This window comes from Microcaecilia unicolor, chromosome 1 (genome assembly GCF_901765095.1).
Source record: "Microcaecilia unicolor chromosome 1, aMicUni1.1, whole genome shotgun sequence".
NCBI classification, from domain to species: domain Eukaryota; kingdom Metazoa; phylum Chordata; class Amphibia; order Gymnophiona; family Siphonopidae; genus Microcaecilia; species Microcaecilia unicolor.
Genome location: NC_044031.1, coordinates 512,713,042 through 512,740,900, shown reverse-complemented (window position 1 = coordinate 512,740,900; position 27,859 = coordinate 512,713,042). Strand labels below are relative to the sequence as shown.

At 42.1% G+C, this 27,859-nt stretch overlaps 1 protein-coding gene across 4 annotated transcripts in view; it reads right to left on the bottom strand.

The window, feature by feature from the left end:
* The window catches only part of SULF1 (sulfatase 1), a 317,465-nt gene that overhangs the window by 23,730 nt on the left and 265,876 nt on the right, over nucleotides 1-27,859 (bottom strand). For 3 of the 4 annotated variants that reach the window (XM_030215333.1, XM_030215358.1, XM_030215340.1), the window contains 3 exons: nucleotides 19,783-19,879; nucleotides 19,580-19,674; nucleotides 10,373-10,438 (listed from right to left, as the gene is read on the bottom strand). In XM_030215333.1, coding sequence (XP_030071193.1) covers nucleotides 10,373-10,438; nucleotides 19,580-19,674; nucleotides 19,783-19,879 — 258 coding nt within the window. The remainder of the gene's footprint in view (nucleotides 1-10,372; nucleotides 10,439-19,579; nucleotides 19,675-19,782; nucleotides 19,880-27,859) is intronic. The other variant, XM_030215349.1, reaches the window with a different exon arrangement.

Here is a 27,859-nt window from a genome sequence, read left to right as displayed (position 1 = left end):
TGACCTGTATTAGCCACTGGATACTGGGCTTGATGGACCTTTGGTCTATCCCAGTATGAGACAACCTGGGTGGCTGGAGGGGGGGCAGGGGGAGAGGAGGGTCGCTGGACATGGGTGGATGGAGGGGGGGCAGGGGAGAGAGGAGGGTCACTGGACATGGGTGGATGGAGGGGGGCAGGGGAGAGGAGAGTCACTGGGCATGGGTGGGTGGGTGGATGGAGGGGGGCAGGGGAGAGAGGAGGGTTGCTGGACATGGTTGGATGGAGGAGGGCAGGGGAAAGAGGAGGGTCACTGGGACATGGGTGGATGGCGGGGAGGCAGGGGAGAGAGGAGAGTCGCTGGGCATGGGTGAATGGAGGGGGGCAGGGGAGAGAAGAGAGTCACTGGGCATGGGTGGATGGAGGGGGCAGGGGAGAGAGGAGAGTCGCTGGAATGGGTGGATGGAGGGGGGCAGGGGAGAGGAGAGTCACTGGGCATGGGTGGGTGGGTGGATGGAGGGGGGCAGGGGAGAGAGGAGGGTTGCTGGACATGGTTGGATGGAGGAGGGCAGGGGAAAGAGGAGGGTCACTGGGACATGGGTGGATGGAGGGGAGGCAGGGGAGAGAGGAGAGTCGCTGGGCATGGGTGAATGGAGGGGGCAGGGGAGAGAAGAGAGTCACTGGGCATGGGTGGATGGAGGGGGGGTCAGGGGAGAGAAGAGAGTCGCTGGACATGGGTGGCTGGAGGGGGGCTGTGGCACCTCTGCTCTGACCGACTCCAAGCATCTTCTCCCCAAATACTGACCAAGTTCTAAGACTTGAGAGGGGGGGGGGGGAGTGGGTCCTGAGATGAGAGAGGGGGAAGGGGGTTCTGAGACAAGACAGGGGGGGTGGGGGTCCTGAGATGAGAGAGGGGGGAGGGTAGGGGGCCTGAGATGAGAGGGGGGTCCTGAGGCAAGAGAGGGGGGAGGTGGAGAGGGTCCTGAGACAAGAGAGGGGGAGGGGGTCCTGAGATGAGAGAGAGGGGGAGGTGGAGGGGGTCCTGAGATGAGGGGGAGGGAGGTGAGGAAGAGTGGGGAGGGGTGAGGAGGAGGGGGGAGGAAGCCAAGGGAGAATGCAGAGTTGATGCACATGTAGGGGGGGAAAGGCAACGGACAGAGGAGAATTGCTGCACCACGATGGATGGAGGGGGCAGGGGAGAGATGCTGCACATGGATGCAGCACAGAGGACGTTTGCTACATATGGATGAATGCAGGGGAGAGAGCATAATTGGTGCACATGGGACACACACTACACTCTCACTCACACAAACAAACAAACAAACAAACAAACAAACAGACACACTCATTCTGTCTCTCTCTCAATCACACACACACTCTCTCTCTCTGACACATACTCATTCACTCTCTCACACATACTCACTCACTGTCTCTCACACATACTCTCTCCTAACAGTTCCCTTAAAAACATAATTGCCATTAGAGGACAACCTTGCTAGCACCTGTTTCATTTCTTTCAGAAATGGGCCTTTTTTTTACATATATATATATATATATATATATATATATATATATATATATATATATATATATATATATATATATATATGATTATGACAGGGAAGCTGTGGAAGGTTCTTTTTATCCTGAAGTGAACTGGTGTACCATATTGAAAAAGTTTTATAAGTAAAAGGAACGGGCCAGAGCAAAAAGTGAAAAGTGCCTAGTGTAATGGAGAGGCTGGCCAGAGAAATTTAACAGTTGGGTGCTGGCCTCTGAGGTACAAGACATCTAAGGCTGCACACAAGAACCAACATGAATGATGAAGTGTTCTACATCACAGTACCTAGCAATGCCTCTGTGGAAATATTTCTACAAAACATCAGTTCTAATTTTATGGTACGGTTAGCAAGACCTCTGGATCTACAAGGACCGGGGAAAGTGTGTTTGATGGAAATACAATGCCCACACATGTGGGACAAAGTTACAAAAGAACAACTTTATGTCTTGATGGTGTATGGCCAGGGCCGGTCTTAGGCAGAGGCGACCGAGGTGGCTGCATAGGGCCCCGCGCCTAAGGGGGCCCCGCGCGGCGTGCCTCGCCTCTGCCTCGCCGACCACGCTCGTCTGCCCTCCACCCATGTCCCGCGACGCGAGTCTCCTCCTGCTCCCCCTCCCTCCAGCCACCTGAGACATCTCCCGTCTGACCCCCCCCCCCCCGCCAAACGACCCTCTTCTTTCGCCCGCACCTCACCTGACCCGAGCCAGCATTAAAAAAAAAAACCTTCAAGCGGCGGTGCCGGTGCCTCGCGTCTGAGGGTAGAAAACTCGCTTCGTCGTTGGCCGGCCTTCCCTCAAGTCCCGCCCTCTGATGTAACTTCCGCAAGGGCGGGACTTGAGGGAAGGCCGGCCAACGACGAAGCGAGTTTTCTGCCCTCAGACGCGAGGCACCGGCACCGCCGCTTCAAGGTTTTTTTTTTTAAATGCTGGGTCGGGTCAGGTGAGGTGCGGCCGAAAGAAGAGGGTCGTTGGCGGGTCGGGGGGGGGGGGGTCAGACGGGAGATGTCTCAGGTGGCTGGAGGGAGGGGGAGCAGCAGGGGAACGAGGACACTCGCGTCGCGGGACATGGGTGGAGGGCAGGGGGGATGGGGGGGGTTACTGGACATAGGTGGATGGCAGTTGGCAAGGGGGCAGGAGGGTCGCTGGACATGGGGTGGATGGAGGGGAGGAGGGCTTCTGGACATAGGGGGATGGCAGGGGAGTGCAGGGGGCACAGGAGGGTCGCTGGACATGGGTGGATGGCAGTGGAGAGCATAGGGGACAGGGGGGGTTGCTGGACATGGATGGCAGGGGGGACAGGAGGGTTGCTGGACATGGGTGGATGGCAGGGGAGGGGGTTTCTGGACATAGGTGGATGGCAGGGGCGGGCAGGGAGGACAGGAGGGGCGCTGGACATGGGTGGATGGCAGGGGAGGGGGTTTCTGGACATAGGTGGATGGCAGGGGCGGGCAGGGAGGACAGGAGGGTCGCTGGATATAGGTGGATGGCAGGGGAGGACAGAGGGGACAGGGGGGCTTGCTGGATATAGATGGATGGCAGGGGGGACAGGAGGGTCGCTGGACATGGGTGGATGGAGGAGAGAGAAGAAATGCTGGACATGGATGGAGGCGAGGGAAGAGTGAGGAAGGAGATGAGGTGAGGGAAAAGGAAGAGAGGAGATAAAGTGCACATGGATATAGAAAATAGGCAGAAGCTGGATCCACTGGACAGTCAAGTCTGCGGAGGACCCAGCTTTTACTTACGGATGTAGGGCAAGAAATGAAGAAGAAAGGCGGAAAGTAAAGAAATAAATGGAAAGGAAGCCCTGGAAACGGAGTTAAGAGGACAGATAGCAGCACAATCGGATACTGAGCCAGCATGATCAGAAAAACAAAGTCACCAGACAACAAAGGTAGAAAAAACTATTTTATTCAGGATTTATTAATTGGAATATGTTAGTTTTTGGAAATGTGCATCTGTGATATTTTTCATGTAAGTTTTAATTTTTGTAGTATTGCTACATACTGAGTCTGACTTCTTGAGGTAACTTTCCAGTTCAGTATTTTGCATTCATGTGTTTTTCAGGTGTGATCAAGGAAGGTGCTGTATTCTGCTAGCGTATAGTTTGCAGCCCTTTTTGTTTGTTTTTTTTCACTAGGTTGTGCACTCGTGTTTTAGAGCCCGGTGTAATTACAGTTGCCTTTCCACGCCACGTATAAGGTTGTAGCTCGTCCTGTCCTTGGAATTAGTGCTGTTTATGGTTTGTTAAGGTTATGAGTGTGTTTTTGCACAAGTTTGTGTATAGTGTTTTGCAGTGGAGAGATTGTGTGTTGGCCTTACTAAGGTGGCACCAAACATCGGAAAGGGTGTAGAGCCTAAATCATGACACACTATCTCTAAAAGGGTGTTTTGTGGCTCTACATGAGAATTGTGATATTATGATCCCTTGCTAGCTTCATATTGTTGATAATCTGCATTTTCCGTATGGCTGGTATATTGGTGTATAAGGTATTAATTGTGACTTTTTTTTTTTTTACTTATTTTTTTTCTGTGTGTTGTCAGACAATTATGGATGACAGAGTCGGAGTCTTCTTGAGTCAGAGAGTTGTGGTATATATTTTAAAACAATTTTAATACCTTGGTGGTCTATATCTTCTCTCTATATAAAAAGCAACACCAACGTTTTATGAAGCCTCCAGCCGGAAGTGTGAAGGGGGCGAGATATCCGGTTTCCCTATGAGTGTCTGCCCCGCCCTCTCTGTAACACAGTCAGTGAAGGAAAACAGCAGAGCACGAAATCAAATCGCTGGCTCTGTAACAGTGAAAGACTCAGAGGGGGGAGGGGAGAGAGGCCAGAGGGCAGGGACACACGCACTCCCACATGCACACAAAAGAAAACATTGCTAGCCCCGGTTTCATTTGCATCAGAAACGGGGCTTTTTTACTAGTGTTTTTATATTGTACATTATATTTTACATATCACTTAATTTTATTGTATATCTTTTCATTTCATTTTTATTTTATTGCATATATGGGTTACAGAGTAATAGGGGAATTTGAAAGTACTGAATCTTTTCTTAATAGTTTTCCTTTATTCTCCTTTGTTATGAGAATTGGAACTACTAATTGTAGTGGACTTGAACTGAATAATTTCTGGGGAGGGGAGGTTTCATGATAGCATTGTGCTTATTATTTCAATCAGTTTTTTGTACAAGTTTAGCTTCATTTGTCTTTATTTGAAATTTCATAAATAAAAAAATGTTCTAAAAATGGAATAATTTTATCAATGGGGTGGAGCTAGGGTGGGGGCGGGGCTACAGTGGGGCGGGGCTATGGTGGGGTGGGGCTAGGATGGGGCCCCACCAAATTGGTCTGCATAGGGCCCCGCACTTGCTAAGACCGGCCCTGTGTATGGCCTACCGTATGAAACTTTTGTAGTACGGAAGCTGACCATGGAAGCTTTTACAGAGAGTATGAACGAGGACTTCGTTACTCGCTATGATAAGCAGCCCTTGTGAATCTCTAACAACCTCATCAGATGTAGAATGAAAATGAGAAATACAAGCTCACTGGTGCTCATCTGAGTAGACGACAAATTAGAAATCATTTTGGGGTTAGAACCCAATGGTTTTACAAGTCATGCTGCAGACATCACAGGAGGTTTTAATACCTTGCATCTCTACTTAGACATCATGGAGCATCAGTTAGTAGCAGATCATTTTGTATCGCTGCTTCACTGCGTTCAAATTAAAAGGGAAAGTAACAAGTTTGTCACCTTTGTATATAATAAACCCCATTATATCCCTGTGAACAAGCACCACATTGATACAATGACCTTTGAAATAAAGACGGGCCAGAATAGACATGTCTCATTTTGCTATGGGAAGGTGATCCTTAAGCTTCACTTGCAACCCTGGAAAGTGATCACATTTTAACAAGGTGGCAATTAAAACTTAGTGCAACCTCACGGCGTGGAAAGATTATTATGTGGACCAGGCCAATCATGGGCTCCAGGGCTTTTATGGATCATCCGATATGTATGGATTGGGAATTGACAGTGTGTTTCTTATTCCCTTTAGAAAAGCGTTATCGTTGCTGAGAAGGGGCATCGAGATTGTTAAATTGCATGTGAAAAGCATGGCCAGAAAATTAGCCACAGATGTGATGGGTCAAGTCACTGCGGCCATTTTGAATAACATGAACAATTTGGAGCAGACCGGCTCTGGTCTAGCAGTCATGCGAAAAGCCCTTAAAAGAAAGAGAAGTGGCCAGATGCTTTTAGAAGGACAGCCCGAACCCCTTAAAATAAAGAAACCCAACTACGTAGCGCCTCAGAAGCCTAAGTGCAAGGCTAAGAAGAGAGCTGACGCTACAGAGCCAGAAGATACATTTTGAGAAAAAAAATCATGGCTTTTGTACACAATGGTTCAGAAGAATATGTTAAATCAGAATTGGACCACTTTCAATTGTCATCCATTAAAACCAATATCGAAAAAAAGCATTTATATGGAAATACCATCTTTATTGGTCTTTTTGGAAACTGCTGCTTGACTTTTACATCGCTGGTCATGGGGAAGATTATTTGGATTTGAACAACACCTGTAAGATCATGAAAGAAGACTGATCAGACATCGCAGGGGTGGCCAAAATGGCACTAGTAAATTATTGGATAGCCTCCCTGTTCAGCTAGCTGGATGTCACAATCGGAGACAGGCTCATCAGTCAGAGCAACAACTGCTACCCTTATAGAGCCCTCATATAACTACTTCTCAATTACAGCGAAGGACCCCTCAAAACACAGTTTACAGGTGGTCTGTTTTATAAAGACTCAGCCAGGGGCCATGAGGAGACAGACTGTGGTGGTCGCAAAGCTGGTTTTAATGAAGGGCTCACTTTACAGCCGCTAGCTATAAAGTAGAATTATTGGGTCATTTACACAGCGATCTGTTTTTACAAGATCAGGGTAGATGTTAAAATAAAGCTGAGAAGAAGCAAAGAAGTCTTCAATTTAATGAGTGAGGATGCTGACCAACACACAAAGTACAGATCCTGTCTGCCTCGCTGTTCATAAAGAGAGTAAAAGTGTCACTGAGGCACGGCTGAGTCATGCTCAAGCACTGTTTACGACCAACGTCAAGTATACCATAGATCTCATAGGGCTGAAGGTGTTTAGCATACCCATCAGATCTTGTGTTACTAACCAGGAAAACCTCTTTCTGGGACAGTTGCCCAAGCTCAACATCCTGAGGTATGTGGACAACGATGCTTTCAGCGGTTCTTGTGCTAAAAACCCCTTTAATTTTCAACATTACGATATCACCTTTGCTGCTTTGTATGTACAGTGGGGGAAATAAGTATTTGATCCCTTGCTGATTTTGTAAGTTTGCCCACTGACAAAGACATGAGCAGCCCATAATTGAAGGGTAGGTTATTGGTAACAGTGAGAGATAGCACATCACAAATTAAATCCGGAAAATCACATTGTGGAAAGTATATGAATTTATTTGCATTCTGCAGAGGGAAATAAGTATTTAATCCCTCTGGCAAACAAGACCTAATACTTGGTGGCAAAACCCTTGTTGGCAAGCACAGCGGTCAGACGTCTTCTGTAGTTGATGATGAGGTTTGCACACATGTCAGGAGGAATTTTGGTCCACTCCTCTTTGCAGATCATCTCTAAATCATTAAGAGTTCTGGGCTGTCGCTTGGCAACTCGCAGCTTCAGCTCCCTCCATAAGTTTTCAATGGGATTAAGGTCTGGTGACTGGCTAGGCCACTCCATGACCCTAATGTGCTTCTTCCTGAGCCACTCCTTTGTTGCCTTGGCTGTATGTTTTGGGTCATTGTCGTGCTGGAAGACCCAGCCACGACCCATTTTTAAGGCCCTGGCGGAGGGAAGGAGGTTGTCACTCAGAATTGTACGGTACATGGCCCCATCCATTCTCCCATTGATGCGGTGAAGTAGTCCTGTGCCCTTAGCAGAGAAACACCCCCAAAACATAACATTTCCACCTCCATGCTTGACAGTGGGGACGGTGTTCTTTGGGTCATAGGCAGCATTTCTCTTCCTCCAAACACGGCGAGTTGAGTTCATGCCAAAGAGCTCAATTTTTGACTCATCTGACCACAGCACCTTCTCCCAATCACTCTCGGCATCATCCAGGTGTTCACTGGCAAACTTCAGACGGGCCGTCACATGTGCCTTCCGGAGCAGGGGGACCTTGCGGGCACTGCAGGATTGCAATCCGTTATGTCGTAATGTGTTACCAATGGTTTTCGTGGTGACAGTGGTCCCAGCTGCCTTGAGATCATTGACAAGTTCCCCCCTTGTAGTTGTAGGCTGATTTCTAACCTTCCTCATGATCAAGGATACCCCACGAGGTGAGATTTTGCGTGGAGCCCCAGATCTTTGTCGATTGACAGTCATTTTGTACTTCTTCCATTTTCTTACTATGGCACCAACAGTTGTCTCCTTCTCGCCCAGCGTCTTACTGATGGTTTTGTAGCCCATTCCAGCCTTGTGCAGGTGTATGATCTTGTCCCTGACATCCTTAGACAGCTCCTTGCTCTTGGCCATTTTGTAGAGGTTAGAGTCTGACTGATTCACTGAGTCTGTGGACAGGTGTCTTTCATACAGGTGACCATTGCCGACAGCTGTCTGTCATGCAGGTAACGAGTTGATTTGGAGCATCTACCTGGTCTGTAGGGGCCAGATCTCTTACTGGTTGGTGGGGGATCAAATACTTATTTCCCTCTGCAGAATGCAAATAAATTCATATACTTTCCACAATGTGATTTTCCGGATTAAATTTGTGATGTGCTATCTCTCACTGTTACCAATAACCTACCCTTCAATTATGGGCTGCTCATGTCTTTGTCAGTGGGCAAACTTACAAAATCAGCAAGGGATCAAATACTTATTTCCCCCACTGTAGATGGCAAACACGTACCTGTAAAACCTCTTCAACCGAACTTCAAACATGGTCACTGTTTAAGAGAATATATGCAGCTGGTAGAAGCTACCGGTAAACATAAGAAAGATAACGCGTTGGTATGGCCTGTATAGAGTTTTACAGAGGTTACACTTTGCTGGCTTTTGACCTGTCACTCGATCAGGAATGCGCAGATCACTACTCCCTGATGAAAACTGGTAATCTACGCACAGAAATCTGCTTTGAGAATACTTTGCCCTGTACCATAAACATGAATTCTATTACATTTGGAGGGGCATTTTCAAAAGAAACATCCAAGCTGCGATGTCAAAATGTCAAAATCCAGGGGCAGGGAAAACCGTATTTTCGAAAAAAGATGGAATCCTGCCAGGTATTTGAGACCTGGATTAGCCACTGTTGGAAACAGGATGCTGGGCTTGATCGACCTTTGGTATTTCCCAGTATGGCAATACTTATGTATTCATGTACTTATGTCCATCTTTCATTTCGAAAATACCATCAGAGACGTCCAAATCCTTAAATGCACACACTTGGGCTAGCACAGGATATGGTGTGTGTGGGTGGGGGGGATTTGTGCCTTGCTAGTTCACAGGAGAGATAGGAGGAGGTATGTGGGGAATATCATTCAAATCTCTATGTTTGACTCTTGTATGCTTGTCTGTGTTTTGCATGAGGCACTGCTTTTCCATCTTAGAGCTGAAATTGTTTGTTTATTATTTCCAAAAATACTAGGACTAGGGGGCACGCAATGAAGCTACAAAGTAGTAAATTTAATACGAATCGGAAAAAATCTTTTTTTCACTCAACATGTAATTAAACTCTGGAATTCTTTGCCAGAGAATATGGTAAAGGTGGTAAACTTAGTGGGGTTTACAAAAGGTCTGGATGGCTTCCTAAAGGAAAAGTCCATAGACCGTTATTAAATTGACTTAGGGAAAATCCACTTCTATTTCTGGGATAAGCAGCATAAAATGTATTGAACTTTTGGGATCTTGCTAGGTATTTGTGACCTCGATTGACCACTGTTGGAAACAGGATGCTGGGCTTGATGGACCTTTGGTCTGTCCCAGTGTGGTAATACTTACATACTTATGTACTTAAACAGCAGAGAGGGCTGTGCCTAAAAGTTTATTTTTCTCACCATGTGAAACCTGAAACATCCTTTTGTTTCTGAGAGAAAGCAGACAGCTGATCACACACAGAAAAAAAATCAGCATCCTGTGATTGAAAAAACACGATTGACATAACGATGTCATTTCCCATCATGTGACTCATCCAAGATGGCGACGGGTAGCACAAAAAAGGAAGTGTCTATAGGGGCATCCACCATTCACTGCCATCTTGAAAAGTGGTGTAGCCTAGGCAGAGTCATAATATCATTTCCTATGATGTCACAGAAAGGGGTGGGCCTTGTGGAAGGATATGCAAAAAAGGGCGGGGTGTGGGCATGGCTATGGCATCACATTCGGTGACATTATCAAAAGGGGCAGGGAGGGAGTAGGCATGATTTGGGCATACAGTGGGAATGGTAGGCGGATCATCAGTTCTGACTAATGGATATATTTGGAAGTGGGCATGGTCACCTCAAAAAAATGGAAATTAGCATTGATGAAGGGTATATAACAAACTACTAGTTTCATTCTTGTGTTTTCTCTTAATTGATATCTGGTGTTCTAGCATCAAACTCTTTATTGGTTGATATGGGAATGTTCATGTGATCACAACTTCATTCTCTGTAATTGTGTCCTATTTTTGGAACATACGTACACAAAAATCACTGAACTTGGTTCCGTTTCATTTTGGTGACTGGTGGCTTAGCCGGAAAGCCCTTGAGGATCTGCCTCCCCACATGCTTCCAAAGAGCAAGAAAGCTATTGATGGGAGGTCAAAAACTCTACTTACTTAAATGGATGAAGCTGACTCTTCAGTTTTTCCTGGACCTTCACACCTTTCTCTTTACTGTAATAGCTGCAAGCAATAATACTGAAAATGTAAGCTTTTCTTAAATTGCCACCTGTTCAGACTTAACTCATTTTCTGCAATGGAAAAAAAAGCAACAAAAAAAGCTAAAATACCTTTGCAATTCTTTAGTATATTCACCAAAAGAACCCCCCCCCCAAAAAAAACCCAACAACCTGACTCTTGTGGCCAAATTGAACTTAGTAAGGCATATATTATTAAAACATCAGAAATAACTTTAGAAACCAAACTCAGTGCCTAAAGACAAGTATGTTTTATATCAAAATGCAAATAAAAAATAACCTTACAGGAAAAAACTTACAAACAATGTTCAAAACAATAAATAATTGAAGTTATAAAATTCTTTGTATAGTGCACACTCACACATCAACTGAAATGGACTGCAACATTTTCATCAACCATCGTATGGTTGTATAGCAGAAGTCTTTAATATATGAATCTTGAAACCATTATCTAACAGGGGACCCTGTTAGAGTTAAGAAAATGGTTTGAACATTTCTTGTGCGATTGCTACAGTGGCGATTTTGGCGCCAAGGCATTTTTTGCACACATTGGGAATCTGTGTATTCAACACATTTCCTTTTGGGCAACACTGATTTCTAATTCATTCAACAGCAGCTATTGTATTTTTGACCTCTGAGGCAGGCGGTTCTTACTGCCGAAACATGGTCCTGTGTCGGGTCTTTGTTTGGTGCAATAAAGGAATTGTGACACTCCCTGTGATGAAGCTTGTGTCACACTCTCTACTTCTTCTTTCTTCTTCAATATTGAAGATTCATATATTAAAGACTTTTGCTATACAACCATATGGTGGTTGATGAAAATGTTGCAGTCCATTTCAGTTGATGTGTGAGCATGCACCATACAAAGAATTTTATAACTTCAATTATTTGTTGTTTTGAACATTATTTTTAAGTTTTTTCCCCATTAGGTTATTTTATTTATTTATTTGTTTACGTTAACTTTTCTATACTGGGTATGTGTAGTTTTGTTTTATTTTTGTACCTCTTCATTTTTTTATATCAATAAGAAGCAGCCTGGAGCTGGATGCACATCTACCACATCTTTGGTGATGCCTGATAAGATAAAGATAAAGCAGAATATTCCTAATTATAATTAGGCAAAGTGAAGCTAATGGAGATGGAGCAACTCTGCCCGAATCAGCAGCAGTCTGGTTTAGAGCATAAAGAGGCTATTATAGAAGGTGTAGGTGCCATTTACCTATGTAAATCAGGCTATGCACATAAATTGCAATTTTAGAAATATGTATACATGGCAGCTCAATGAGATTTAATATCAGAAAGTTTGGAGCCCAGTTTGGGTGACACTTAAGATTATGCATGCATCCCACTAGGCATCAGTGGTGGTGTCACATCCGCTATGCGGAGGTTAGTGTGAAATGGAATGTATATTGAAGTTGTTATGCTTAATGTAATATGTGGTAGGGTCTCTGTTACATTATTTATTTATTTAACACATTTATGTCCCACATTTTCCCACTTAGTTGCAGGCTCAATGTGGCTTACACAATACCGGAGAGGCAGGCTCCTGTTCGATAAAATACAAATACACAATATATTAATCAACGTGGAAGAAACATAAGCATAGATCAACAAAGAAATAAAGAGTGGGTGGTGATAGAAGTACAGTACGGGCCATAGTTTTTCTGTGTCGCAGGATGTAGAAAGTTAATTTGGGTCAGGGGGATGGGCCTTCTTAAACAAGTTGGTTTTCAGTACTTTCCTGAAGTTGAGATGGTTATGAATAGATCTCAAGGTTTTGGGAAGAGTGTTCCACAGTGAAAATATATTTTAAAAGGCTGTTTAAATAAAAGTAAATGGGCCTTTTAATTATGCTGCATGAGGCACTAATGAGTGTCTAATGCAGGAAAAAATGGAGTCCTGCAGGACATGCTCAGGAGTCCTGCAGTAACTTTGAAATCTATGTGTACTAATTGCATGCTAAACAAATTTTCAATTTTTTGAGGGGGTGTGTCAGGGGCGGAGAGTGGGTGTTCGCTATATTACTGTGCGCTAACTGGTTAGTGCTCGGATACTGCATGAGCCCTTATTGCCTACAAAATGAGTGGCAATAAGCACTGACACGGCATTTCAAAAAAATTGCTGTGTGCTAATGGCAACGTTAACGTGTGGCCATTAATGCAAAACACAGAAAATTAGGGTCTTTACAGCTGTGGTAAAAATAGCCTTAGTGTGAGGGAAAGACCCTCGTAAAAGCACACTAAGGCCTATTTTTACCGTAGCTTAGTAAAAGGATCCCAATGTTAAAAAAAAAATTAAGGGTCCTGTTTACTAAGGCACGCTAACGTTTTTAGCGCACGCTAACGCTAGGGACACCCATATATTCCTATGTGTGTCTCTAGTGTTAGCGCGCGCTAATTTTCAGAACACACTAAAAATGTTAGTGCGCCTACAGCACGACTTAGTAAACAGGGCCCTAAGCATGTATTCCGTATTTTAGAAGCAATATATGTACACCTATCAGCATTTGAACTTGTTCCAAATCATGTATAATCCCTGGATAAGTTATCATTGTGACCTAGGGTTTGGAGGAGCTGTACTGACCTTTCTGGCATTGAAAAACCATCACCTCTTTATACCAAATGTAGTTTCAGAGCTTGGATTGCTTATATGTCTGTGTGTTTCTTTGGTGACACTACAGGAGTAATTCTATCAAATAAGCGCTAATATTCATTTGCCGATTGTGGGGTCCTTTTACAAAGCTGTGGTAAAAATTGGCCTAAGTATGCTCTTAAGCAGGTCTCTCCCGCTAACTAAGGCCATTTTTACCATGGCCGTAAACCCCCCTATTGACTATTTATTTCGTGCACTAATATTGCCAACAGTGCACATCCATTTTTTAAAATTACTGTGGGAGCATTTACTGCCATTTCTTTTGTAGATGGTAAAGGATCTTTGTGTTATCTGTATGCTAACCAGTCAGCACGCGCAGTAATACAGATGCACTAATTGGTTAGCATAGGAATGCCCACCCTCCACCTTGATGAGGTTAGTATGCACACATCTGAAGCTATTACAGAATGTATTAGCACATCCCATGTTAGACTTTTTTTTTCTGCGTTAGGCATGCATTAGCACCTAATGCAGCTTAACTAAAGGACACTTATGTGAATACATTTGTAGAATAATGGCATTTATGCATGTATATGTGCATATACATAACTGCCAAAATTCCATCTTGGTTCTATTCTTTAAATACCCATTTAACAGGGACACTTTTAGTAAAGATTAGCACATGTTAACAGAATTAGCATGCGCTAAATGCTAAAAAGCCCATAGGTATAAAATGGATTTCTTAGCATTTGGTGTATGCTAATTCCTGTAGTTTGCACTAAGCTTTAATAAAAGGACCCTTAAGGGATGGAAAAAAGCGCTATTCTATTAAGCTGAGCTTAAAGTTAGGCACGGTTTATAGAATAGTACTTATGCCTGGGAATCACACCTAACTTTAGGTACGGCCAATTGCACCAACTGAAATGTGGTGTAAATGTATGTGTCTAAATTAGGTGTGTATCCCCCTTATTCTATAACAATGTGCATAAATGCTAGGAACATCCTCATTCTGCCCATGGCCCTCCTATTTCCATGCTCCCTTTTTCTACTCACGTGTAAAACGTAGGCACTGATCCTACACCTAAATTTACGTGTGTAAATTCTAATTAGTGCCAATAATTGCTTATTAAAAAGCCAATTATTGATGCTAATTAGCTTATTTAATTAAATTACATGTGAAAATTGGGTGCATACTCAAATTTGCATGCACAATTTTTGGTGACTCATAGAATTAGGGTGTTAGTGCATAATCACTAGGACATGTACACATGGGTGGAGCTTAGGCAAGTGTGGGCAGCGCTCAAACTAATACACATATTTTATAAAAGAATCTAAGTTAAGCACCTTTCTTCAACACTGAGGGGTCCTTTTAAAAAGTGGCATGCGGTTGTGTGGGTGTGTTTTGGGTGCGCAATGGGCCATTTCTTTACAACTGCTGGGAAAAAGGGCTTTTTTAATGGAACAAGAAGTGGGTGTGCACTGAAATTAAAACTAACATGCACCTATTTGTGGCCTGAGCCCTTACTTCCACCCATTGACTTAGCAGCAAGGGCTCATGTGCTACCCATGTAGTAACAATGCAGTGCATACTAACTGCTGATTACCACTGGGAACGCCCGTACAGTAGAAAATAGAAAATTATTTTCTACCACAGGATTCAGCGTGTGCCAAACTCAGAATTACTGCTGGTTGCATGCAGTAGCCCGGGGTAGTGCTGATTTGGCACACGTTACCTGCGCATTAGCCCTCCTGCACCTTAGTAAAAGGGCCCCCTAGGCAGTAACTCTTAAACCAGCTCTGTGGTTGGCATAAGTGCTCATGTCTGAATGTTAAGCATGTGTGTACCTGGATAGGCTAGTATTCTATAAAGGAAAGTAGGCACTTGCATTCCATTATAGAATAGGATTCTAAGAACAAATAGAGGAAAAGGTCTCTGCAAGTAGTCAAACAAACAAGACAATGGTGACAACCCAGAGAGGGACACCAAAATCACAGAACTCCACAAAATTACTTTAAGGAAATCGAGCTGTATATCTAAATTTGGCTGTATGGATGCCTCGAGGGTACAAAACTAAACAAACACAAATATAAAACTATTAGATATAAACATTTAAAAATATCAAAATACCATAGTTTTGAAACAATGTATGTGATAATACTGAAGGTTAATAATATTAAACAATTAAAAAATTACATTGATAAACTGAAGGACACAATGGCAGAAATCAATAATTAATAAACAATAGCGAGGTAATTAAATTTGCTGATGTCAAAAAGTTATTCAAAGTCATTAACTCGCGACAGGTTTGTGAAAAATTACAGAAGGACTTTACGCGACTGGGAGACTAGGCGGCTAAATGGCAGATGACGTTTAATGTGAGCAAGTGCAAGATGATGCATGTGGGAAAAAAGAACCCGAATTATAGCTGCGTCATGCAAGGTTCCACGTTAGGAGTTACGCACCAAGAAAGGGATCTGGGTGTCGTCGTCGTCGATAATAAACTGAAACCTTCTGCTCAGTGTGCTGCTGCGGCTACGAAAACGAATAGAATGTTGGGTATTATTAGGAAAGGTATGGAAAACATGTGTGAGGATGTTATAATGCCATTGTATTGCTCCATGGTGCGACCACACCTTGAGTATTGTGTTCAATTCTGGTCGCCGCATCTCAAGAAAGATATATGTGGAACTGCAAAAGGTGCAGCGAAGGGCGACTAAAATGATAGTGGGGATGGGATGACTTCCCTATGAAGAAAGACTAAGGAGGCTAGGGCTTTTCAGCTTGGAGAAGAGACGGCTGAGGGGAGACATGATAGAGGTATATAAAATAATAAGTGGAGTGGAACAGGTGGATGTGAAGCGCCTGTTCACGCTTTTCAAAAATACTAGGACTAGGGGGCATGCGATGAAACTATAATGTAGTAAATTTAAAACAAATCGGAGAAAATCTTTCTTCACCCAACGCATAATTAAACTCTGGAATTTGTTGCCGGAGAACGTGGTGAAGGCGGTTAGCTTGGCAGAGTTTAAAAAGGGGTTAGACGGTTTCCTAAAGGAGAAGTCCATAAACCACTACTAAATGGACTTGGGAAAAATCCACAATTCCAGGAAGAACATGTATAGAATGTTTGTACATTTGGGAAGCTTGCCAGGTGCCCTTGGCCTGGATTGGCTGCTGTCGTGGACAGGATGCTGGGGTCGATGGACCCTTGGTCTTTTCCCAGTGTAGCATTACTTATGTACAAATAAATAATAATTATGAATAGAAAGTAAAATAGAGAAATACATGACAAAAGTCTTTGAAATGCATGAATTGAATAGCTCAGTTGCTAAACACAAGGGGGGGTCTTTTTACTAAAGCTTAGCTCAAGTTATCTGCAGCTGGGCCCACAGGAATAAAATGGGCCCTGCTGCAGATAACTCGAGCTAAGCTTTAGTAAAAGACCCCCAAGGTTACTTAACGAAAGTCATTGAAAAGAGTATTCCAAAATATGAAGGATACAACCTGATTGTATGCAGCTAATGGAACTAAATTATTAGCAGCTGAAGGATCTTCAGAATGTGGATGTTTTGGAATGTTTATATCTATTAATTTTATACAGTGTTTCCCAAGCCCAGTGTTGGAGTACTTCTTGCCAGCCAGGTTTACAGAATATCCACAATGAATATGCATGAAAGAAATTTACATACAATGGATGTAGTATATGCAAATCAAGTTCATGCATATTCATTGTGGATATCCTGAAAACCTGACTGGCAAGGGGGGTGCTCCAGGACCGACTTGGGAAACACTGGTTTTATATATGTGTTTGTTTAGTTTTGGATCCTTGAGGCAGAAATTTTCACCGAAACGTGGCCACGTCAGGTCTTTATATCATCCATACAGATTTCGATCGCATAGTTGGGTTTCAGTAAAGTAATTTTGTAGACTTCCGTAGTTTTGGTGTCCTTCTCTGGGTTATCACCAGCGTCTTGCTTGTTAGAACAGTTTTCTACCACACTGCCCCCTGTTATAGAATTGATCTGTATGGGGGTAATTCTATAATGTAGTGCCTAGAGGTAGGTGCCACTTAGATGTGTCAGAGATGCCTATGTGCACTAGACGTTATTCTGTAAGGTAACTGCATGGGGTGTACACATAGGCAGAGCTCGCCATGGGTGTGTTTCCCAGGTACATGCGCATGTTATAAATGGCATGCCTACACATGGGGGTGCTAATGTTGATTTACACCAGTATTCTATAATAGTATCTTGGTGTCAAGAGGCTGTAATAATATTAGCGCTAAGCATATGGCATTGAGGCACCTAGACCGAGGTGCCAATTTATAGAAGTGCTGCCCACATGTATTTTATGCCAAGTCTTTTATAAAAAGCTGACATTCTTTGGAATACACAGACCTAAACAGTATGTTTGCATTATTTATTATTTCTTATCAGGTCAATAGTCAAAGCCAATTATCTGGATATTGGTGCCGTTATTTGGATAAATGGCTCAGCTAGCAGTAGCTGTTGATGTTCAGTGACACTATCCAGATAGTGCTGCTGAATATCCTTACATGCAGCATTAGCACGATCCAGATAGTGCTGAGGTGGTGCACTGGTAGAGCAAGGGCAAAGATAGAAGTAATCTGGAGAATGGCGAAATTTAGACTGCTATCCAGATTATTACATGTGGATGGGCTGTTTCAATGTTAAGAAAGAATGCTAAGAACACTGCATGAAAGAATTGGGGGTTGGATAAGATGCAATAATAATTGACAGGTGGTTCTGAAGCAGCAGTGGCGAAACAGGGGCCAATGTTGACCACGGTCAGAAGAACAGAGGAATACTGAAGAAAAGCATGCTTCCTTAAGCTAAGTACTTTTCATAAAACTTAACACAGTAGAAGATGGAAGATATGCGTGACTCTTTATGTTAAGTTCCTTTTATAATTATTGCTATATGAAGGCAAGCGATTCATACCAGGAGGTTTATTGCCCATGATGAAGAAGTCCTAGCACTCCTGCCTTTCAGCAGAAGAGGTGCTTCTTGAGGCTTTTTCCTCCTGAGAATTAATTCTTTTTGCTTACCTAGAGACTTGTTTCCTGAATTTATACTAAGAAAATAAATATTGCCATACTGGGACAGACCGAAGGTCCATCAAGCCCAGCATCCTGTTTCCAACAGTGGCCAATCCAGGTTACAAATACCTGGCAAGATCCCAAAACAGTACAATACATTTTATACTGCTTATCCTAGAAATAAGCACTGGATTTTCCCCAAGTCCATCTTAATAATGGCTTACTGACTTTTCTTTTAGGAAGTTATCCAAAAAATCAGAAACAATCCTGGCCACTAAAGCAACAGATTAAAAAATGCATACAATTAAATCCATCCTAAAACAAGATAAATAAAAATAGTAAAATAATAATTTAGCCCCTCATAAGTCATTTTGAATATTGATCCCATGTTTTCTATAAATTCCATTACATTATAGGGACCATGGGATTCCACAAAGTCTGGGACAGATCATGCACCACAGTTCCTGTGTCTGGTGAAAGTGGGTTTAATACTGAGTAGAATGATAACAGATTATCTGTTATACTATTTTATTTTCTCTTGAAAGCACTTTAGGGCACTGAAAATAATGCAAAACCTCATGGTCCCAATGAACTGCACTTGCAATTATTAAATGCTAAATGAATTTCTCACTGCATATACTTGCCTAGTGTGGGGAACATTTTCGAACTGCCCACACTGATGTAAAGTCCATGGGTTCATTTTGCACAAAGACTTTTCCCCATCTTTGCACCTATACTTTCACTTTCAAAATTACCTGCTAATTCACGTGGGTATTAAAAAAAAATACATGCATCCTTTTAAAAATTCAAGTATGTACATAAATCCATGCACTTCCTGAATCCCTTCACCGGTAAGGTCTCTTCTCGTTGCATGTTTAACTACACACATATGGAGGAGGAGCAATTCAATAAGGGAGGCAAAAATTTAGGTACTCAAAATCTGTATGCTAAGATAATAGTCTACAATAGCATCTGGGTGCCCAGATCCTGTTAAATAATAGAGCCTAAGTTGGCATTTGGGCATCAACATCTAGGTGTCAACACATCATGTAAAAGGCAGGTAAAAATGTTGGTGCCTAATTGTTAGCACCCAGACGTGCAAATTATAGTATTTTATAAGTTTGGCACCTAAGTATATGACCCACCCACATGCACACCCCCTCTGCAGTTATGCACTAAAACACCGAGACACTAATTTATAGAATAACACCTAAGTACAGTTAGGTGCCACCTAACTGCTGGATACCCGCTGCCCTTTGGGCACCTAACTTCCATTTGAGCTCCTAAAGTTAGGTGCCTAACTTGTAGCACACTATAGAGAATTAGGGGTATGATGGACGGTTTTCCAAGAGACCATTTCTGAGGGTAAAACACTTTTATATTGGAAATGGATTTCCTGTGCTTTGAAAGCCTTGAGAAGTAACTAGCCTTGATTTCATACTATATGTAAAGTAATGGTCAAGACAAGTAGTTACCCTTGTTTACTGCAGTCACATTCATCAGGCCTTCTTCTCTTTAGGTGTCCTCTCACTTCCCTTAAATTCTTAATTCTATCTTGGAGAACCTCAATCTGTAATTATATTAATGAAATATACATATAGATATATATCTATCTCATAATCAGTAAAAAGTGACCCAACATCTTTAATGGAAATCCAGTGTTAAAATGTCAACTAACCTCTTTATCAATGTAAATCTTGTGGTCCTTCCATGCTCTGGATGACTGGTATAGTTCCCTTTCACAGTGTATGGTGTCATTTGCAAGAATATAGCATCTATAATAATATAAAAATGTTAAAAAAAAAATCAACTAACACAGAAAGACAGTGGTGAATAGAGAAGAAAATGTTTCATCTAGTTTGTCCAGGAAGGTGGTCAGAGCTGTAACTTTTGTTCCCCCATGCATTCATTTAGGGTTGTAACTACTGCTGCTCCATGTAGGCTCCCCACCTCCCCCACCCCATGTCTTTTTAGAAGGACAAACATTTATTTCACTGTTTTCAGCTGAGGCCCTCCATATTTGATTTCCTCTGTGTATGTTCCACTCCTTTTTGAACTCCAGTGGTGTCCACTTCCTCCTTTATGAGAACATTCAAGGTTATCTACCACCCTTTCCATAAAAGATATTTCCCGCTGCTCCATCTCAGTTTACTCTTACACATGTGCATGTATGTAAGTGTATATGCACATATATGCAATATTCCACCTAGGCAATATCCTATAACATATTTTATATAGCATATAGTTTGCAGTTAGGCATACACAAGGGCAGTGTCTGGGTGGAACATTGGTGGGGTGCACAGTCACATGCATAACTTACAGAAAACGAAAGTATCTACTCCTAAATTATAAGTGCGTAGTTTTGTTATGCTAGTATTTTATTTATTTACTGCCTTTTTGAAGGAATTCACTCAAGGCAGTGTACAGTAAGAATAAATCAAACATGAGCAACAGACAAGTACAGCAGTACAAATATTCAAATAACAATATAAAGTATGACATAGTATACTACTTACAATATCAACATAATATGTATTAGAACATTTTAATAGACAGGATAGGGTATAAGCAAAACTAGAACATATAGATAGGTAAGAGAGTAAGAGGAGTTAGAAAATAAGGTGACTAATTTAAAGAGAGGTGCACACGAGGTCAGAGAGATGGTTAAATATGATCTCAGCTAGGGTAGGAGAGGTTAATATTCTGTAAAGGAAACTAGGCATCTGCGTTCCTTTATACCAGGCACTCCCTCGGCATCTACTTATAATTGCAGAGTCATAGGATTACCTACAGGTATTTAAACACCTGTATCATATCTCCCCTTTCTCTCCTTGCCTCTAAGACAGTGTTTCTCTAGTCAGTGTTTCCCTGGAGTACTCCATTGCCAGTCCGGTTTTCAGGATATCCACAATAAATATGCATGTAAGAGATATTCAGTGCCTGACTGTTTCTGGTAACTAGCATTAATATCGAGGGGGGGTTGGCCACTAAACACTTACCTCCCTGTTTATTAAGCTGCGTGGTAATGCCAACAAAGCCCATTCAAACTGAAAGGGCTGTGTTGGCATTAGCGCACCACCAGCCCCTAGCATGGCTTAGTAAACAAGGGGATTAAGCAATTAAGCCAATATTCAAGAGCTGACTGGTTAAGTTATAACAGTTAAAGATAGGACTAGTATTTATATGGTCAGATTTAATTTAATCTTATCCGGTGTGGCGCTGAATATCCACGCCTAATTGTAAAGTCGTGTGACATAGACAGTTTAGTGCAGGGGTTCTCAAACCTTTTTGGCTCACTGCACCCTTAGTGTCCGAGTAATTTTTCACATTGCCACCCCCACCCCCCAGCTACATGGGCCTCCACATCCCCCCCACCCCCGGCAACATGGATGTCCTCACCCATCCAGCAACATGGGTCTTTGCACTCCCCCCCAACCACATGGGTCTCCCTTTCCCTGTAGCCCCCTTTTTCCAGAAAGTCCAGACCCTCTCCTCCCATAAATCCATCACACCTCTGCCTTCCCCAAATCCAGCATCGCTAGCTACCTTCCTTCTTGCAGGTAAAGGATCACTGCTGCTTCCTTCTCCTACCCCTGCCGCCGCTGCACTGCTTGCAGCTTACATTTTCGGTCCATCCGTGATTCATACAGGCAGGCACTCCAGGGCCTTCCCAGGCTGCCGCGTCCGGCCCTCTATGATGCAATTTCCTGTTGTGAGAGCCAGATGCGGCAGAGGGAAGTCCCTGCAGTGCCTGTGTGAATCGCAGATGACAAATGTAAGCTGCAAGTTTTAAATGTACTGCCCCTAGTGCTACTATTTTTGGAAAGCGTAAATAGATGCTTCACGTCTACCTGTTCCACTCCACTCATTATTTTATAGACCTCTATCATATCTCCCCTCAGCCGTCTTTTCTCCAAGCTGAAGAGCCCTAGCCGAAGTCGTCCCATTCCCTTTATCATTTTTGTCACCCTTCTCTGCACCTTTTCTAATTCCACTATATCTTTTTTGAGATGCGGCGACCAGAATTGAACACAATATTAGAGATGAGGTCGTTCTGAACTCATGATGATTTTCTCAGCTCTACCTGCTACTCTTGTATATATACTATAAATATTTGTTAATCTATGAACTAAGAGCAAAATCAGATTTGATGCCTTAGGGCAGCTGTACTATATTCTATGCCGGTTCTATTCTATTCTTTATATTTCTTAGTTATTAAATCCCCAATATTTGGGTTCTAAGTGACATACAAAAAAGTAAGACTAGTGCATATGCCAGGAACTGCAAGATTAAAGCAAAGTCAGATACTAATTTTTATTAGTATAATACTTAGTAAAATAAAAAGCTCCGATAAGAAGAAATGTGTCTCAGTTATAAAGGGACTCTATTCTATGCCTGTTTAACACATTCTACCAACTGTGTATAAGTGGTAAAACCATTCTTAGATTTGGTGATTAAATTTGCAGATGACAAAAAACTATTCAAAGTTGTCAAAACGCATGCAGATTGTGAAAAATTGCAGGAAGACCTTAGGAAACTGGAAAACTGGGCATCCAAATGACAGATGAAATAAAATGTGGACAAATGCAAAGTGATGCACATTGGGAAGAATAATCCAAATCATTGCTATCTGATGCTAGGGTCCACTTTAGGAGTCAGCACTCAAGAAAAAGACATAGGTGTCATTGTAGACAATTCGCTAAACTCTTCTTCCCAATGTGTGGCAGCAGCCAAAAAGCAAACCAGATTCTAGGAATTATTAGGAAGGGGATTGCAAAATAAGACCAAAAATATTATAATGCCTCTGTATCACTTCATGGTGTGACCTCACCTGGTCACCATATCTCAAAAAAGATACAGTGGAATTAGAAAAGGTTCAAAGAAGAGCAACCAAAATGGTAGAGGGGATGGAACTCCTCCCATATGAGGAAAGTCTAAAGAGGTTAGGGCTCTTCAGCTTGCAAAAGATATGGCTGAGGGGGGGGGGGTGTATGATTAAATGATTGAGGTCTACAAAATCCTGAGTAGTGTGGAGCGGGTGGAGGTGAATTGATTTTTTACTATTTCAAAAAGTACAAAGACCAGGGGACACTCAATGAAATTGCAGAGAAATATTTTTAAAACAAATAGGAGGAAATATTTTTTCAATCAAAGAATAGTTAAACTCTGGAACTCATTGCCAGAGGATGTGAAAAGTGGTTAGCGTATCTGGGTTGATTGATTGATGGTTTAGATTTTTACATATAGGTAGGGAGACACTGCACAATGAAACAGCATGTATAATATCTGGAGTGGATTGATGTAGTGGGTGGAAAGCTTATTTAAGAGCTAAATACTCCCAACGCGAGTTACTGCTTCAATATAAACAACAGGTAGATGAAGAAAAATTAGTGGCGGTTCTACCTTTCTCACCTGCAAGCTTTCTAATTAATGCATCCATTTATTCAAACTGGAGAACATTGCAAGTACATGAGTGTTTTGAAACTCACCCAATATTCGTGTATCGTTGTGGCAAGACGATAGGAGAAACTCTAACTTACAAGCATTTGGATTACAGTATTGGCCCTGTGGAATCCCCAGGGCACTATAAATGTGACAAGTGCCAATGGTGTTCTTCGACTATTGAGGGTTTAGATTGGGAGCATCCTGTCTCACAGAGGCGTATTACAGCACGTATGAGAACTGCACAACGAAGAATGTGATTTATTTCATTATTTGCTTGCGTCAATTAATTTACATTTGGCACTCAGTGAGATCTATCAAAATACGTCTTAATGAACATAAATCACGAATTAAGAATAAAGTGTTGACAACCCCTTTAACACAGCATTGGCTGGAGAATGATCCTCAATTGACTGACATCAAATGGAGAATTCTTGACAGTGTCCAGTTGGGGTGGGAGGGAGGAAATCTGGAACACTATCTCAACTACAAAGAGCAAACATGGATTTTCAGTCTGAATACATTGTACCCTGCGGGGTTGAATTCGGAACTGGACTGGTGGTCTGTGATCTGATTGGTCAGAGTCAGTTTTTTTGCTCACCTATCAGAAGCCTGGTGGTTTCAATCAGCTGACAGAGATTTAAGGGTTAGCTTGTTGGTAAGACACTGCAGCCATTTTGTTAAACAAGAAGATGGAAAACAGGAGAGTGAAAAGTGTGTTGTGGAGGGAGCTTTTGTAAAGAAATTGAATAGAAGTATGTGTGGATCTGTATGCAATATGAGCCATAACTAATATGAACACTGTTGTTTACATAGAACCTCTGCCCTGACGAAGTCGCGAAACCTGGCCAAGTCGGTTGAAGTTCCTGATGTTTTGCACTTTGCTGCCAGTTAAGTAGCTGAGTATGCCTAATACTAGTTTGTGATAAACAAGAAATGAGTTTTGAAGTGAAATATGAGATTGCTGAAGAATTGAGCACAACAAGTAGAAAATTGGTTCAAAGAAAATATGCACTAAAAAAATATATACACCAAAGGATCAATGAGGAATTGCACCTGACTGCTTGGAAAACTGTGAGTTTAGCAGCCAGGATGCATAAAGTCTAAAGATCCTTCACAACTCTAACATCTATTAACAAGTTTGATGTGTGCTTGGGAGTTACTGGAAGGTTTGGATTTATGCTAATACCCGCACTGCCTTAAATAACATTGTCCAGATCTAGGTGATTTATCGAATAATCAATTATCAGCACTAATTGGCTTTAATTGAAATTTACGCATGCATTTTTAGTTGCATGCATCCATGCGTAAGTTTTAGGCACAGCTCCAAAAAATGGGCAGATCAGGGGCATTCCTAGAATTTATGTGAGCTGTTATGGAATAAGGGAGATCCGTTCCTAATTTAGATGTGAGGATTTACAACAGGGTTTACTTATATAAATCCTAATGCCTAATACTAGGCACTGGTCCTGGTGCTAAGAGTAGTCTATAAAGGGCACCAAACTTTCAGCGCTGTTTATAGAATAGTACTTAGCGCATTATTTTTTCAGTGCTATTTATAGAATTTGGTCCTATGTATCTAACACAGCATAGTAAATAGACCCTTCACTATATTATAATAGCTGTAAGAGCAAGTGGTTTGTTATTTACGTCGGACTCAATTTCTTCTAGTGTTGCTCTGACTGGCAACACCCTCACACAAGGAAGGTGGTATAGAAATGTAAGAAACATGACATTTGGTTGCACATTTTGCATAAAGGACATTTCAAGTTGCCTCTTGTTCATGTCTGCTTGCCTGAACAAGCAGGAAACAGGGTGCATCATGCCACCCACCAGGGACAGGCTGACCATTGGAACAATAGGGCAGTGCCCAAGGGTCCACGGCAGTAGGGATCCCACTCTTCCCTAGCCTTCATTCAATTTAATCACTTTTGATAGGTGGTTAGGGGCCCATGACCCTTATTGCCTGGGGGCCAGATCATTGTCATTCTGCCTCTCCCACCCACCTACTTACAGAATTTACCTAGTGCTTGAGTTATTCATTTATATCCCAACACAGTGAGTTTTGATCATCAACTGCTACTGAGCCTTCAAATTAGTGTTTGTAAAAATGCAAATAAAAATGTTTTTCTCCATTTTGGGATATTTGTGCAAAAAAAAAAAAAAGCCTCTTTAATTTCTTTATAAATGACAACATATCTTTCTGTAACTGTATCTCAATGGGTAGGCCATTTCACCACATTAGCTCTACTACAGTGAAAGCCTTAACCCTAATCTAGATACCTGGGAAGATTTTAATCCACTTCATCTATGTCAAGATAGTTTAGACTTGCAGTTGATATTGCTACTAAGGTAAGTTATCAGCCAGAAATGTCTCTTTTCATCTCCTTTCTCTGTTGGCATAGTTTCTTTGGCTCCCTCCCCAATGATATCACTTCTAGGGAATAAAGAGCTACTGCCAACCAAATAGTTCCACTGAAGAGGAATAGAAAGAAGGATCCTCAGACTTTGGAGTGTAAGCCACTATTTTGGCTATCATAATATCAATAATTAGATCCTCATATAAATTATTCCTTCAATCAGTTTCATATAAGTGAAAAATATGTAATGTCCCATTTGATGTCAATGTCGATTACATTTTCTATCATTCAATTGACTATACATTAGTGAGAAATGTGTCCACACTCCAGTGTTAGGAATCTTTTCTATCGCACCCACAGGTAAAGAAAAATTATATTTAACTGGTACTATGCGAATAATACATAGGTGTTGAAAATTGGTAAAGAGTTGAAAGAGCATCATGGGCTGGGCCACCCTGAAGAGGCATATCCAATAGGCATGTCCTTTGTATGCCCCTTTGAGGGCTACAAGAGAGACGTGATGCCTACATGATTGGGAGGGAGTGTTTGATTTTAACTATATGATAAGGCCTGGTGTTCTCTCTTACGGCAGTAAGAATGGAGAGAGTCAGCAATAGGGTCTTATACATTGGATTTGATGTATTTTATTGCTTTTGTGATTTAAATCAGTTTGCTATTTTAGCATGTAAGCTGCTCTTAAACTATCACATTTTTCACTCTCTAAAGCTCTCCATTCAAACAATAGTTCACTTCTTCCTTCTGCTGAAGACATATGTAAATTTTTCATTCTAAAAATGAATCTCTTCAGGCATCTTTTGCCTTCCTTCAGTTCTGATGTTAGTACCTCTAACACTTCCAATATACATCAACTTTCAGAAGGCATTTCAAGCTCCATTTCTGGCCGTCTTCAAATCTAAGCTTAAAGCCCACCTTTTTGATGCTGCTTTTAACTCCTAACTCTTATTCACTTGTTCAGAACCCTTATTTTATTATCGTCACTTTAATATTCCCTTATCTCTTGTTTGTCCTGTTTGTCTGTCCTAATTAGATTGTAAGCTCTGTCGAGCAGGGACTGTCTCTTCATGTTGAAGTGTACAGCGCTGCGTACGTCTAGTAGCGCTTTAGAAATGATAAGTAGTAGTAGTAATTGTAGGTCTTTCCTTCTGTTCTGCTTTTCAAGAACAAATCACTGTCCACAATATTAAAATTGTTTCACAAATGGAAATGACCACTTGCACTCTAGATCCTCTTCCTTCCTCTTGAATCCTAGAAATTCATCTTGGACTCTTCCTGACTGCTCTTTCTTTAATAAACTGTGTTCTGTCTTCTGGACATGCACCTTCTTTATAGAAGTAGGCAATTATCCATCGAACTCTTAAGAAACCATCCTTGGGCCACTCCTTACCACTTCATTAGCATCCTGTTTTCAACTTGTGTTTTCTTTCTAAAGTACTTGACAAAATTGTATTTACACAACTTTCATCTTTTGCTGAGAAGTCTCTTGCCCTACACCCTAGACAATCAGGTTTTAAATCATATTACAGTACTGAGACAGTTCTTACAGCAGTTTTAAGTGAGATCCATTCCTACTCAGATAAAGGCCAATATGCCTTTGCAATTTCCCTTGATTTGTCTGCGGCGTTCAACCTGATTGAGCATTCTTTGCTTCTATCTTGTCTTTCTGCATTAGCACTGTCAGGAACAGTTCTACACGGGTTCTCTTCCTATCGCAACCCCACATACCTGAGCTGGCGGGGGTCTCCAAGCCTCGCCAGCAGAAGCCTTCCTCCAGTGCTGTTTGCTGCCACAATGCCTACCCTGCTTTCCCCCACGGCACGCATGCTCAATTTCACTAAAACTGAGCATATATGCAAGGGGGTGGAGAAGCAGGGCAGGCAGCATGGCGGCGAACAGTAAGGTTTCTGCTGACAGGGCTGGACCCTTGCCAGCCAA